Source organism: Odontesthes bonariensis, chromosome 12, assembly GCF_027942865.1.
Source record: "Odontesthes bonariensis isolate fOdoBon6 chromosome 12, fOdoBon6.hap1, whole genome shotgun sequence".
In the NCBI taxonomy this organism is placed as follows: domain Eukaryota; kingdom Metazoa; phylum Chordata; class Actinopteri; order Atheriniformes; family Atherinopsidae; genus Odontesthes; species Odontesthes bonariensis.
In genome coordinates this window covers 22,902,416-22,916,609 of record NC_134517.1, presented here as the reverse complement: position 1 = coordinate 22,916,609, position 14,194 = coordinate 22,902,416, and the positions used below count along the sequence as shown (strand labels likewise).

The following is a 14,194-nucleotide window of genomic DNA, read 5'->3' as shown; positions in this document are numbered from 1 at the left end:
TGTGCAATGTGATGTCACAGAATGACTCGCCTTGAACTCTTGAACCCTCGTGTGTGTGCAACGGGACCAAGTTGAGCCGTAACTGTAGCTCGACTCGACTGCATTTCATAGTGCTGACTTACTGGATGAGACCAAATGGTCAAGGAGACTTGACAAGTATCAGAATCCTTTTTTTTTTTTTTTTTTTTTTTTTGGTGTGTGTTTTACTGAAATACTGAAAATGGCACCAAAGAACAGCCAGGCAGTGTATTTAGTGCATTACAGAGTATCTCTGCTTAATGGCCAATGACGGTCTTATTTGCTCCACTAACTTGATGTCCTTCTCATGTGTCCTCGAGGCATGGGAAATGCTCACAGGTCCATGACCCCAGGTTTAAATACACATTAAACAGCCTTGTTTTTCCCAGACCCAGGTCTAGCAGTCATCCTTGTTTGTGTCCGCAGCAACCTATTAAAGGACTTGTCTGTCTCTTTCTGGCAGCTTGTTCATTTGAGGTCATGAATAGCATTAATTGTCTCTTCTCCTTGATGTCACTAAATGACTCTAGTTATTTATTTGCACGCAGCTTGAATGTCAGAACTACCAAAATGAGCTCTGACATGCACTTTTTTTTCGTCTTTTTCTTTTTAGTTTCCATATTAATTTGTTTTTATTTGACTTGCACTAACTAAAAAAATTGCCAAAAGCATCGGTCACCCTCAAAGCAGTTTCATAATGTTGACATTATAACTGGAAGGCATGGCATTCAATTATCGTAGAAGGCTGTGGGGAAAAATCTAAAATGAGCAGGACTCTCCGTTTAGTGGACAGTGGGAGTCATCCCTACACGGTGAATCCGGGAGATCGTGTCGCTTTAAAGCCACAGTTTAGTACCGGTTAGTTTCGGAGAGTACCGGCGCACGGTGTGTGTGTGTGTGTGTGTGTGTGTGTGTGTGTGTGTGCGCTTCCAGGGAAATTTAAGAGATTGATGTATAAGTTTAGTTGGGAACCTCAGAACTGATTCTCTGCTCTTTTTTTAGATGATTATAATCAGTGTAATTCATGAACTGTAATTAGCTTTTCAGCTTGATTCATCAGGTTCAGTTGCACCCTGTATGTTATGGGGAGGACTGTTATTATGTGAACTTTACCATTATACTTGCCTGCTGACAACATGAATGTAACTGCGTAGATATCTGCAAGAAATGATCTGTGACCCCAGATTTACAGAAATGCACCTTTAACTGATTTCTCTGCAGGTCTGTGCCACCTTGCTGTGAATCGAGGCCACATCGGTGTCAGAATTATATAGATGTAAAAGCTTTTATGTTGTTGTGTGACATTTGAAAGTTTAACACTTTCATCGGACAACTTTGACATGTCTTTTTTTTTTTTTTTTTTTTTTCTAAAGTTTTTTTTTTATATGCACTTAAAAATTCCATTCTGTCTGAACCAGACTGACCTCTGCAGCAAAGAAGATTGGCGAGGTTTCCACAGTGGTTTTCCATTATAAACATTCAGAGTCAGGACGGTCGTAAAGGAAATTATTCGGTACATTTATTCAGTTGCGTCGGCTTCCAAGTCATCCTCATTGACCTGAAGTTCAAAGAAAAGGGTTTTGCACTCTGGTAAAGATGGTTTTTCAAATGGGGAAACTATATCTAAATCGGATAATTTCTCACGTCTTCATTGCATAGAATGCCATCACTGTTGGTAGAATCGCTTCAATCATCATCACTGTGGTTAAAGAGTTTCAAAGTAATTAAAAAGAATTTTCCAGTTGAGGGGCTCAAAGGCTCGTGCCTACATTCTGATAGTTATGCTGTCCCAATAAAGCTAAATTTAAATGTCTCACCATTTGTCTCAAACGTCAACCTTTGTCTACTTTCTTCTTCTGTACAGTGTCTTACAATGAAGTCCCAAAGGAATGTGAGCAACAATAAAGGGACAAGTGAAGCAGTGACCGAGGTTAAATTAGAGTTTTTGGGAATTGAAGATGGGTTTTGAGTCATTGGCTAATTGGTTATGAAGTCTATGTTATGCTTAAGAAACGTATTGAATCCAGCTTTTAACCTATCACACCTGCAACTCCGGATCCTGAAAGCTCAGACATCGATTGCTACATGCCCAATGTGAAACTGCACCGAGATATGAAGCAGACCACTGACTGTTGATAATGCAGGAGTTCTTTTTTTTAACTGCATTAGTTATGTGTTCTTTAGTGTATCTAACTATCAGTAAAGAACTAAACAAGTATCAAAATGTATGCCTGCTGCCTGGATTTTGGCATTCTTTATTTGGTGTGAGGTAACTGTGACTCTCCTCAACAGGTGATGTTCACAGCCATTGTGCTCAAAGAAGATTCCCACCCGAGGGGAACCCCCAGTCCCAGGGTCCAGGCAGCGGTCACCCTAATGCACAAGATGATGTTTTCAAGCTGGGTTTTTCCAAGGGAGTGTCCATGTCTCTCCCTTCGTCGCCTCTTCTGCCGCGGCAGTCCTACATGATGCCCTTACGCTCCAACAAAAGATCACCAGGTACTTTTTTTTTCTTTTTCAAACCTCTCACTCCATTTAAAGCTAATCATTCATCACTTTCTTTCATCATAATCAACCGTTTTGATCGGTTAGATGTTGCCCGCATCGTTTTCAAATCATAAGAGATGATTTTATTTTAACGCTGCTGGATATTTTTCAACCGTTAACGGCTCAGAATACGTTGTCAGCCCGATTCTTTCATTGGAAGCCCAACAACAAGCCGGAGAAATCTAGAGTTCACAGACAAAGTATTTATTTTGGACACAGGGAAAGTATGGCAGCACTGGACTCGGAGTGACAGAGCTCTCGCAGGAAATCTCTCAGCTCGAGCCCCGATATCCGGAAATAGTTCATATTTATCATCTTCACATTTATGAGGTTGGACTTACACGCGACCGAGTATAATTAGCCAGTTATTAGTGACATGAACAGGCCAACCACCGTCCACGTCATGTTGTTGGGATGTGATAAACAACGTTTATAGTGTGTGAGTGTTGCTTTAGGCGTGTATCTAATGTAACAGACCGATCTGACAAGAAAAGCTTCATCTGTCCCAGTTATGTAGTCCAGTTATGCTATCTTAAAGTCTTGGACCATTCAAGTACATACATTGTGTAGTATGAGCAGAGTGGACAAGCACAAAATAGGAACATAGACACTATGTACTCATATTCTGTATTTCAATAAACAATCTAAGAACACAGCTAATTATTCTGCTTTTTGGGGCACACACTCAGTGGGGTCACATGGCACTGAAAGAATCGGATTAAGGGCTAAATTAAAATAAGACTGAGTTATTAAGTTCATGTATACACCTTAGTTTGACAAAGAATTGGACCGGATCGGGTTACTCGCAGTCGGATTAAAACCCCGAGATAACTCGGGTGAAAGTCACACTAAACGTGCTTGTAGACGGTGAAGCACGTGGTGAACTGGACTTTGCGTTCTGCGCATGCTCAAGATTTTTTTCCCGGGGTCGTGACCCGGAAGTCAAAGGAGACGATATTACTGTTTTTGTCGCCGGCGTCGGAAAGAAACAACGCAATGGAGAATGCTCCGTTATGCATCGCGTTTGTGCAACAAGCAGCTCATCACAAACGAAATGTAGAGGGACGTAGCTTCATCTTGCTCTTCGTTTGCCATTTTCTCGAATGCCTGAGTTTGTTGTTGTTGGTGGTGGTGGTGAGGAGGTCAACCGGAAGTGGCTCTATTAGCAATAGTTGAAACGGGTACAGAGCCACCTATCGTACCGGGGTATGACATGCTTTGTGCCAATGATTCCATTTACTCACCGCCATATATACTTGGATAATTGCCCTTGCTCAAATAAGGGGCATAATCCACCTCTAGCTATAATCAAATTAATCTGATCATGTAGACCCACTGACTGCAAAGCAATTGGGTTAATCCAGTCACATAATGACAGCTTTATTTGACTTAATGGGCCACTACAGAAGTGATCACTACCTTCAAGTATTTTTTTTAGAACTGCTTAACATTGGACAGCCCTCCAGATTATTGCTCTCAGTCCTAAAATACTGCTGGTGCAGCTTCTAACTCAGTCCTATCTGAAACGTGTCCAGCAGTTCTGAGTAATTGTCTGTTTTGGAAATGTAAAAGTACCACTGACTTGAGTTATATCGTCTTGACAGTTAGCACATTCTGGACCCCGCCGGAGCGTGGGCTCGGCCTGCTTACAGCAGCTTGTTTCTGTCACATCACCCTTGTATTTGATCTCCTTGTGTTGAAGAAGTGGTCTCTTCAACTGCACCATGTGTTTACATTTCGCTGGTTGGTAATGGGCGTGTGTTTACACTGGATCCGAGTCCTCCAGGGCTACTTCTATCCGACATGTTGAGAACATTGCCACCATCTGTGGACTGCTTCAAAGCAAAGAATACCTTTTTGTGGCTGAACTTGTTTCAACCTGAATCTTTGTACTCTGGGGACTTGGCACAGAGAAGAGAAATCCTTTAAGTGGTCAGTGTGCCTGCCCCCCCTCCCCACTCACATGTGGCACTCATCTGTGGGCTATTCGATGAGCATTGTTTAGAGTGGTTACAGCTTTGATCTGTTTAGTGTTAGGATGGCTTGATGTGAAGTTGATAGCGTGGTTTAATCCTCATACAAACCTGTGCCAATTTCTTTTACATATCCTTTGAACCCCTAATTTAAAATTTAGGGTAATCTTGTTTGATTTGATCATATTCTGCTGGATGGAAAGGTTATATATGCTGATTTATCACCTTCTCTAACCCCTTATGCATGTTTTATCACCAAATTACTCCCAAAGCTTTATTTGTTTGCCTGAAATTGTGATGCAGCCCTTGATGCAGATGTTCGTTGAAAAATGCATATAAAGAAAAATAAATAAGAAGACAAGTATAGTTTATATTTGCCAAAGGAAATTTGTTCAGTTCACTCAGAGTAGGCAATGACTAAACCGACTAAATAAAGTGCCGATGAAATGTTCATACAGACATGAAGGGAGAAGGGGAAAGATGAAGAGATGAGGCAAGGTTTGTGAAGGTGAAAAGGACCCTGGGGACAGAGGAAGGGGAGCACTCATTAAAGACACATTCCCTCTTGGAGTGCTCTGAGGCATGGAAAAAGGGACAAAATGGACTGGCAAGATAGTATGAAGGGCTGGGGGAGGGTCCGCAGGCTCTCCTTCACTGTCCTCACAGGTAACTGTGAAATCCCGCAGGGGGAGAGTTCACACCTCCAGTTAATAAACACATGCTGCAGGAAATGTCTCGGCTCTGTGACGAAAGCAACATGGCTTCTCGTGCTGTGTTTCTTGTTGAGCCAAATAGCTGTCACACAATACTTTAGTTAAAGAAGACAAACAATAAAAGAAATGTAGCATATCTTTGTTTAAAATTAGTTCTGCTGTTGTTTCATTTGAAACAAAATGGCCACTGACACAGGTTTGTTTGGTTTTGGTTTAGCAGGAGATGGAATTATTTCAACATAAACATGGGTGAAATATAAGGGTATAAGGGTACTGACCTTTGGCGACTGGTTCCATTAACCCTCTAAGACGCGAGGCATGTACACACTCATCTATTGCCTTGAGTCTTAGGCTCTGTTTACATTAATTCATTCCACCATTTCTGCGTGTCGGCGTCTTGCAAACTATTTACATTTACACTGAAACGGGGATCGGCTGATTCGCTAGTCACATGACTAATCAGCCATCACATCACATGATCGCCCTTGCATCTGGAGCATGAGCAACTGCTTTATATTAACAGATTTATCAGGGCTGCTCTGGACATTCAAAAGTTGTCGCGCCATTCTTCGGCGACAACAACTTGGTCCACGAAATTGTCCCACCATGCGCTGCTTCTTCCCGGTCTAACCCAAAAGCGGCGCTCCATGTACGGCTTGCGTTGCTGCTGTAGCTCAGCACTGCGGATCCCCGTTTCTCACCGTTTACAACTGCTAAAATCAGCATCGTATGCGAATGCTTACGTGGGCTCCGGCGTCTTTGAATCCTTCCACCTATGAAGTCGTATTCCAGTATTTTAATGTAAATGGACAGTGCATGCGCGATAGAAACGATATAGAAACAGATTAGTATAAATGGCACCTCAATGGGCTCAAGAAGAACCAGCGCATGGTTGCATCCTTCGCACAGATGGGGTTAACTTTCAGAGAAAGAAAGATGGTTTTGCAAATGTTTGACACATTGGTAATAAAAGACACAATACCTTTTGTTACAGAATGACTCAGATTTAGTTTGCAGGCTGCTTTTCGGTGAAACCAAAGTATCTTCAAATCTCTCTTCCTGCTGACAAAATAGTTGATTTGTTTCAAGATGATTTATTGATTTTTTTTTTTCTGACAATAAAAAGCGTTGAATGCCTTTAAAGGAATACCTATGAAGAATTGATGAATTCCTGTCAGTCCTGTTAGCTTTTCTTTAGTAAGGTCCTCAAGTCATACTACCCACATATGTGGTACCTTCAGTTTATCCCTTGGTGTATTACACCTCTTTGATCTCCTTCTCATCCAGCCACGATGTCTCGGAGGGGAAGTGGTTGTACCGAACGCAAAAGCATTTTGCGCCTGGCCTTCATTTCCTAACACATTAGATAATCTGTTGCAGTGTGGAAGGCTCCAACTTAGCGGTTGTTCTTTTCATGAAAACTTCACAGGGGACAACAGGAAAACATTGAGTTAATTAGGAGTGTGACGGATGCCTGAGCCGCAAAGTCTGGTGGCCGCTTTGATCAGCTAAGCCCAGAGCTCGACCATGAAACACAGCAGCCTGACATGTGTTGAACAGCACCTTCATATTACTGTCTGTTTACAGGCCCCCGAAAGGACCCCCCCCCCCGGGCTGATTGTACCCCTCTGAATGTACTTCCATTCTTGCTATTGGATGTCAAAGATTTATCTAAAGATAAACACCTCTTTTGTTAGTAGATGGAACATAGTTGATGAGTCGGTAAAAGAAGTTTTCATGTCCCTTTCAGCAGCAGTTAGAACTCCTAGTGTCCCACTTCTTGATGGTCTCCTGGGTATGTCCACAGTGACCTCCACTGGTTGTAATTGGTTATTGTGCATCTGGGATCTGGGATTGAAAGCATCTGCCCCACTGTGCTGCAGTGCTTGGCGAGCTGAAAGGAAGACTTGTTAAATAGGCTAAGGTTTGGCACAACTTTGTGGGAACAACACTTATAATATTTAGTTGATTAGATTGTGTTCATAGCAGTTTCACACTTGGTTTGAAGGACGTTAGATGCAAAGTTGTCCCTGATACTGCTGTTGTGGACATCTGATGTGTGTCCTTCCTGTCGTTGGCCTCATTTTCTGCTTCTATGCCAGCATGCGTGGGGTCATAAAATGGCAATTCATAATATTTTACTGCTGTCACAGGCAGTGCGTCATTTTAATAGCTTTTTGTTACGACAGAGCCAGACCAGTCTCTTAATGGCTGCCGTGTATATCAAAATAGGTTGATTGGTTTTTGCTTTGATGTGAGTGTTTTCTTTTGTGGGTTCAATGGACGATCCGTTTATTGATCAGCCCAGCAGGCCTGCACACCGCCAACAGGGAGCACGGTTCACTATGTTAACATGATTTCTCTATCTAGAAAGGCCTGGAGAATCTTCTTCTATTTCTTTTTATGTTAACTGGTCGGCTGGTCACCTTGCGGTGCTGTTTTCTGCTGGGTAAAATTTCTCTGATGTCTTTCAGTACCATAAATGGGATGTCATGGCCTCTTTTTGTTGCTTACTTCTATTTTATTGCTGTGTGTCTGTTTTGGTTTTGGTTGGTGTCCCATGATGGTGATTTTTAGGGCAAGCGCTTACCTTTAGCTTTCACTGTGAGCACTACAGACGGCAAAAAAGCATTCTGAAGCTACTGTTTAACATCTTCAGAAAAAGTCAAATACCACGGATATGAGGTAAGTCAGTTAGTTCAACCAGTCATGCAACAACCATCAACAACAGATGCAAGTATCCGGTGTTCGTATGGGATTAGTCCTTTTCGATTTAATCACAAGTGATACTGAAATGATAACCTAAACATGTAAATGGAGTGATGATCAATCATTTTTTTTTCTTCTATATGAGTACAGTTTGTGTTGCTGTGCAGTCAAGAGGATACAAACTCCCATCAAAGCCAGTTTTAGCCCCTTTGAGGTGAGCTCCCCTGAAATCCTCTTTGGGGCTTTTGACAGTAACCAGACAACCCTCGGGGAATATTGATGCCTTTCTAAGAGCTGTGCTGTAAAAGAACTTGTGAGGCTGCAGATACTCTTTGAAAGGTCCCTCCGATGAGCACCCTGTGAAAACTATCCAGTTCTCCACTTCACTGCACTCCTCTCCACTCCAACTTTGGTTTCTTATCACACAAAATCCTCCCGTAATGAAATCTCAAAGTCTTGTGTTGCCTCAGACACGAGCTCTGAGTAAACTGTCATTGCTTCCTCATCCGTCATCTGAGAGAGATCTGTGAGAGTCATTCCTACTAAGTATGTATCTACAGCTGGTGTTAATAACCCAGGCTGTGAATAGGAAATTAATTTGCATTTGTAATTTAGGTTAACAAAGCACCATGATGGTAATACTTTTTGTACATTGTGGTACGTCTATCGATGGGATCAGGTGGATTCAGTGAGAACTGCTTGCCATGGCTGTCACACAACACCAGAATACCAACGTCATCTAGTATTTTCTGCCTTATTATTTACATGTTCATTGTCGAGTTGAGCTCATTGCCACATTTTGGAGCAGAAAGACGACTTTTGTGAGACGGCCTTCATTCACCATGACTGCACAAAGAGTACACACTGTCTCATTGATAATTTGAAATGTGAAGAAGTCAGAGTCCATCTTGAAGAATGCTGGGAAAGCTCCTTGATCACTTCCTAACCATGAACAATCCTCCCTTTGACTGGTTTTGGCTGCACTTTGTAAGTTGTTGGTGATAGGTACTCAACTGCTTGGTATGTGTATGCATGTGTGCATGTGCCTGCTGACTGATAGCTTGCTGGTTATGGATGCCTAACTCTGACAGTGATTCCAGTGAGTCCTCTGCTGTCACAGTTCCCTGGCTGCTTTACCCCAGAGAGATTATTTCCCTCTGTTTTTCTTCCTTAATCTTTTTTTCCCCCCTGCAGGCCACTGTTTACTTGCTTTTTGTGCCATTTCTTTAACATACATTTCCATACATGCCTATATACAAACACTTATTTTCACTGAAGGTGAGCAGCAGAATTTTTATTGAGGTTTTTTTTGGTGTTGCTAACAATGCTACTTGCCATAATCCTGGTTTCTTTTTTTTTTTTTTTTGTCCCTTTGTCAAGTATGATATACTTTGAAGTGGTCTGCAAGCTTTTCCTTGATCTAGTTGGCGTTTCCTGCTTTTTGAAGGATGCCAAAATGAAGCCACTCTTCATTAAGTATGTTCATAATAAGTCGGGCTTTGGATGGAAAATTTCTTTATGGCTTTTGAATGCATTGTAGTTGTGGATATTTGAACAATTTGATGTTTTTTCCTTTGAAAAATCACATTATTTCCTCTGTCTTTTCACACTTTGGGAAATTAATATCTAAGATGAATATCCTGTGTGTGATACGTGCACTAATTAATGCATGTGATTGGATTTGCGTTCTGCATTGGCAGCAAAGGTGTGATGAATGTAAGAGAGCGTGTCTCTTTTCTGGCCGTCACTCATCGTCCTTCAAGGGTCTTATATCTGACGCTTCCATTTCTGTGACCTTTTCACGCCTGTTATTAACTGGAATTGCTTATTCGTCAGTGCCTCCATCTTGAAATGCAGAGCGGTAATGGCACCCTGTTAAATTTTAAAATGAGAAGAAATCCCTCAGAGCCTTGTCTGCCACTGGGACATCAAGAGTCCTACCAAAAGACCTTTTACCTTTTTTCCCCATGTCATTAACCCTAAGATTTGGCCCAAAATTACCCCGATAGTTGGCCAAATGTTCATAATTTAAAGTGTGGATCCTCTTTTTCTCTTTGCAGTTTGTGTAAACTCAATATGAACTGAAGCATATGGTTTACATTACTCAAATTATGCCCCCTGTTGTTTCTAGATGAAATGCAGGCAGTGGGAAATATTAAGCAGTTTGCTTTTTGTGCAAGATATTCACCTGAACTAAGTGTGTCTCACATACAGCCCTCTATGTCTCTTTTGTCCCACTTTAATTGGAGCCATGTGACTCCTGGTAATAGGTTGTGCCTGACCAACATCAGATAAATGCAGGTTTTCAGGACACTCTTTGACTTTGTCCACCAAATGACAGGCTAATGTGTATTTCATTTGCAGAAGCATCACTGGAGTTGCCCTCTTTATTCTTACACCCATCTACAGAAACCATACGTCCCTTATATCAGAAAGCCATTCACTACCCTGCTGTAACCTATAAAAGTTTCTTTGCTGCGTGCTGAAACCTCTGCTCCCGGCTTCTCTCGTAGAGATCGACGCTTAGCTTTTAGGTCCAGGTCTTCATCTGGTTGACAAGAGACCAACCAGATGGCAGAGACAGAAGATCTTCTCAGGAACCAGACCCAATATTCTCCTCTATGCATTTCAACGTGCATATCCATAGATGGCACTGTGCATCAAGCAGCACTGGTTAAAGATTACATTGTTTCATCTGATTCACAGGAATTATATGAGGTAGAAGTGACTGGTTATTGAATGTGGTAATGGAGAGCGGCTGTCTCTGCTCTCCCATCTCTGCTGTATCTTATGATTGGGGTTACACATACAGTCATCTGATAACAAAACTCTGGAGGAGGAGATTTGGATTGGGCTACAGTAGGTCAAGGCTGGAGTTGTATAAAATAACTGGTTTAAAGAGAGCCGGCTTTTTTGGTTTGTTTTTCTTTAGTGGACTTATGGATCGAAGTCTTACAGACACCCTTTGTGTCCAGGTTATTTTCTGCTGCTTCATGTTTCCTGTTCTGTTTGACTCTGACTCTAGAATTTACTCTTACACAGGAAAACGAGGGCTCTAGGTAGAAAAAAAAACACAGCTAGTTGCTAGGAAGATGTTTGGTATAGTGGTTCCATATTTAGACTGTCTTTCTTGGATCCTGCTGTATAAACAGTCCTACTCTCTTGTAGGAAAGACTAGTAGGCCTTTTCTAACACTCAGCAAAACATTCAGTCTCCATAGGGTTGATTCAAAGGCTGTTCTGTCACAGACAAACTTGGACTGATCTTTCTCACATTCAAATGTAGTTATGTTGCTAAATTAACCGCGTCTCTGTTGGAGTTAGGAAGCATTGTGTGAGTAGCTGTGGGATTTTCTAATCCTGGCACGTTGTAAGCCAAGGGAACAAAGCAGCTATCCAAAGTTGACTCTTCTCTGAACACAAGGGCGTTCCACAGAGGACGTTACCACCGTCCCAGATACATCAACTGACTCACACCAGCACACCTGGACCTTGATCTATCCTTCTGATGTAACTCTGAGGCAGAAATAGAAGGACATACTTTCAAGGGGAAGTACACATATTTAGATCAACATCATTTCTCTTGCTTCTCCAACACCGCATGTGTGTGTTTGAGCACTCACTTTTAGTCCGCTAAGAGGCTAATTGTTGTGGTTTCCTGCTGTAGTTTACATTCCCACAGCCAGCGAGCAGTGTTTTACTGGGAGCCTCCTGCCATGCAGACGGTATTCAGGTTTGTCAGGCAGAGCAGAGCTGCTATCAGTGCTGGGAGCTGTCCTCGGAGTGTGTGTGAGTGAGTTTTATGTGAGCTACGTATTGCAGCCAAGCCTGTCCAACTAAGACACCACTGCGTCTCATCCCCAGTCCCATCTGGAACATATTAATCCTGTGAGAACTCCTCTCCTTCTTCCTCATTCTCTCCTCTTTTGCCAGCCTTTCCGTCGGAAGCTCTCTGTCTCATTCTCCCCGTGTCTTCTGTTTGTGCCGGCAGGTCCGATAAGGAAGCCGAAATATGTCGAGAGTCCTCGCGTTCCTTCTGATGCCATCGTATCAGCACTGAAGAAGGTGGCTGATAACAAGGGGTCGTCCCACAATGGTGAGTTTTGCCTTTGGTTCTTTTCTCTTCTTTTTCTGCACGCTTGTGGAAATGAATGCGGACTTAAAAACTGCTTTACTATTGAATATTTTACATGTTTTCAGAGTCCAGTTGTTGCTCCCAGGTTTAGAAATGGGGCTTTAGCATGTAAGAGTAGCATCTGTTTGCGCATGACTTAAAGTAAGGACCAGATAATTTGAGCCCTTCTTGCAGCTCCTTATGCAAACACACGATAATACTGTGTTTATTCTGAACTGTGTTTAGATAATAAAGGGGTCAGTTTCCACTTTGTGTGGATGTACTGTTGGAGCGAATCGCTGACTTTCTGTCAGTAGAGTAAAATGAGGACAGGACCTTACCTTTCTCTGCAGTTCTACATTAGTATGTTCTTGTGTTTCCACATTTCGGTGAAGTGTGCCTTTAGCAGTGCTGCCTATTCTTTGTAGTGTTGGGCGTTGTGTTTGTGTGCATGTGTGCAGTGTTAATGCTCCACTAAGTTCTGTTTTGATTACCAGTAGAGCAGAGCAGGCTCAAATTCCTCCTTTAGGCTTTAGTGGAGATGTAGAACACGTTATCTTTAGCAAAAGGCATTACAGGAAGAGTGCCCTCTCACTGTACATGGCTCATATATGTGGACCACAGTAACCCACCAGTAACCCACCACAGCTGGTGGCATCATACCAAGGCATGAGGGTGTGTCTGACATTCAGCTGGAACACAGCTCAAAGAGGGCCACCAGCAGATTAATGTTGTCTCATGACAGCTGGTGTGCTGGCACCGCTAGTCGGCTAATTTTATGACATAAACAAACAAACCAAAAAAATCTTATTAGAGTCCTGGTTTGGATATTTGAACAGCACTTTGAAAATTAGGGGGGGGTATATGCAGTTGGAAGTCACAAGTTTAAATGAATCATTGTGAATGTTCACATGCCTTTTGCTGCCTTAGAATTAGACTGATCTAATCTTATCCTCCTTCCTGTTCATTGCTTTGTGAAACGGTGAAAAAAAAATTGTGCTCAAGGGAGCTAATGTTTAAAAAGCTCTTGTGTTTACAGAAGGGGCCTGTTTATTCAGCGTTGCTGTTTTAGGACAAACGTCTCAGAAGAAATTCAGACCCCTTCCATTTTTAAAACCCTTCATTTTCACATTGACATGCAGTAACCTGTTATGATAAAACGAAAGCAGGTTTTAGATTATAAATGCACACCCATACGTTATTCCTGACAATAGCCTCCGTCTATGATGGATGATTGACTTTTTCTTGCATTTTTTCCCCTTTTTCATATTGGGTAAAGGTGTGAACCTCCTTGCATATTTGAACCATTAAGAATCAAGCTTACAATGAAATATTAGCAAAAAGTGAAAATGGTTGAATAGTACTTTTCAGTCTCTTGGAGAGTTATGCTGCCTGATTCAGTGCGCTGTTTATGGCACATATCTGTTAAGAAGAAGGGTAAAAGTCTCTCCTTGTACAGCTCAAGGCTTTCAAGTCTATTCTTTGAGAGTGTACAAGTTTTCAGATATTGACTCAGCCTTCAAAGAACTGACGGAACAACAAATCTGTTTTTAAGGTCAGTCAGCTACTTACTCGTACCCTTTATTGCAGCTGTGCACAGTTTTCCCTATAAATTCAGCAGACGAGCCGAAGCGTCAGCCAGGAGAAACTTTCTTCTTCTTTCTTTCGCAGCCGTAGTTGGAAAGCAAGAGAAATTCACTGTTAAGAAATTGCAGGAATGGGACAGCTTATTCAACTAATTGTGTATAATTTGGAGCTTTATGTATGCTAGACTAATGGCTGCTAATTGTGATTACCCAGCTTAAGTGGAATGAGGCTCTTTGCATAGCTGACAGGCTTTTTAAATACACATGCCTTTTTCATGTGGACAAATTTGCCTACTCATGCGCAGGGTTTACTTTAAATTAACACACTTTTACTTTGTAAGACAATAATTAAGGCAAGCAAATGAAATGACGCACACAATCATGTTAAATATGTTAAAATATGTTTCACACTCTAGATTCTGTAAAGTTACCACCTTTTTTTTTTTTTTTTTTTTTTCTTTGCTCTCTGCATTTTCTTAACCATGAGATAATATCCTGGAACGGTTTGTTTTCGGGTAGTTTTGGAGTTCCCTGG

At 41.8% G+C, this 14,194-nt stretch overlaps 1 protein-coding gene across 5 annotated transcripts in view; it reads left to right on the top strand.

Moving 5' to 3' along the window:
- Nucleotides 1-14,194, top strand: part of tanc1b (tetratricopeptide repeat, ankyrin repeat and coiled-coil containing 1b) — a 90,394-nt gene that overhangs the window by 25,991 nt on the left and 50,209 nt on the right. For all 5 annotated transcript variants that reach the window (XR_012772556.1, XM_075479744.1, XM_075479747.1 and 2 more), the window contains exons 3-4: nt 2,311-2,517; nt 11,951-12,055. Coding sequence is in view for 4 of the 5 variants with exons in the window: in XM_075479744.1 (XP_075335859.1) it covers nt 2,311-2,517; nt 11,951-12,055 (312 nt within the window). In the remaining variant the exon portion in view is untranslated. The remainder of the gene's footprint in view (nt 1-2,310; nt 2,518-11,950; nt 12,056-14,194) is intronic.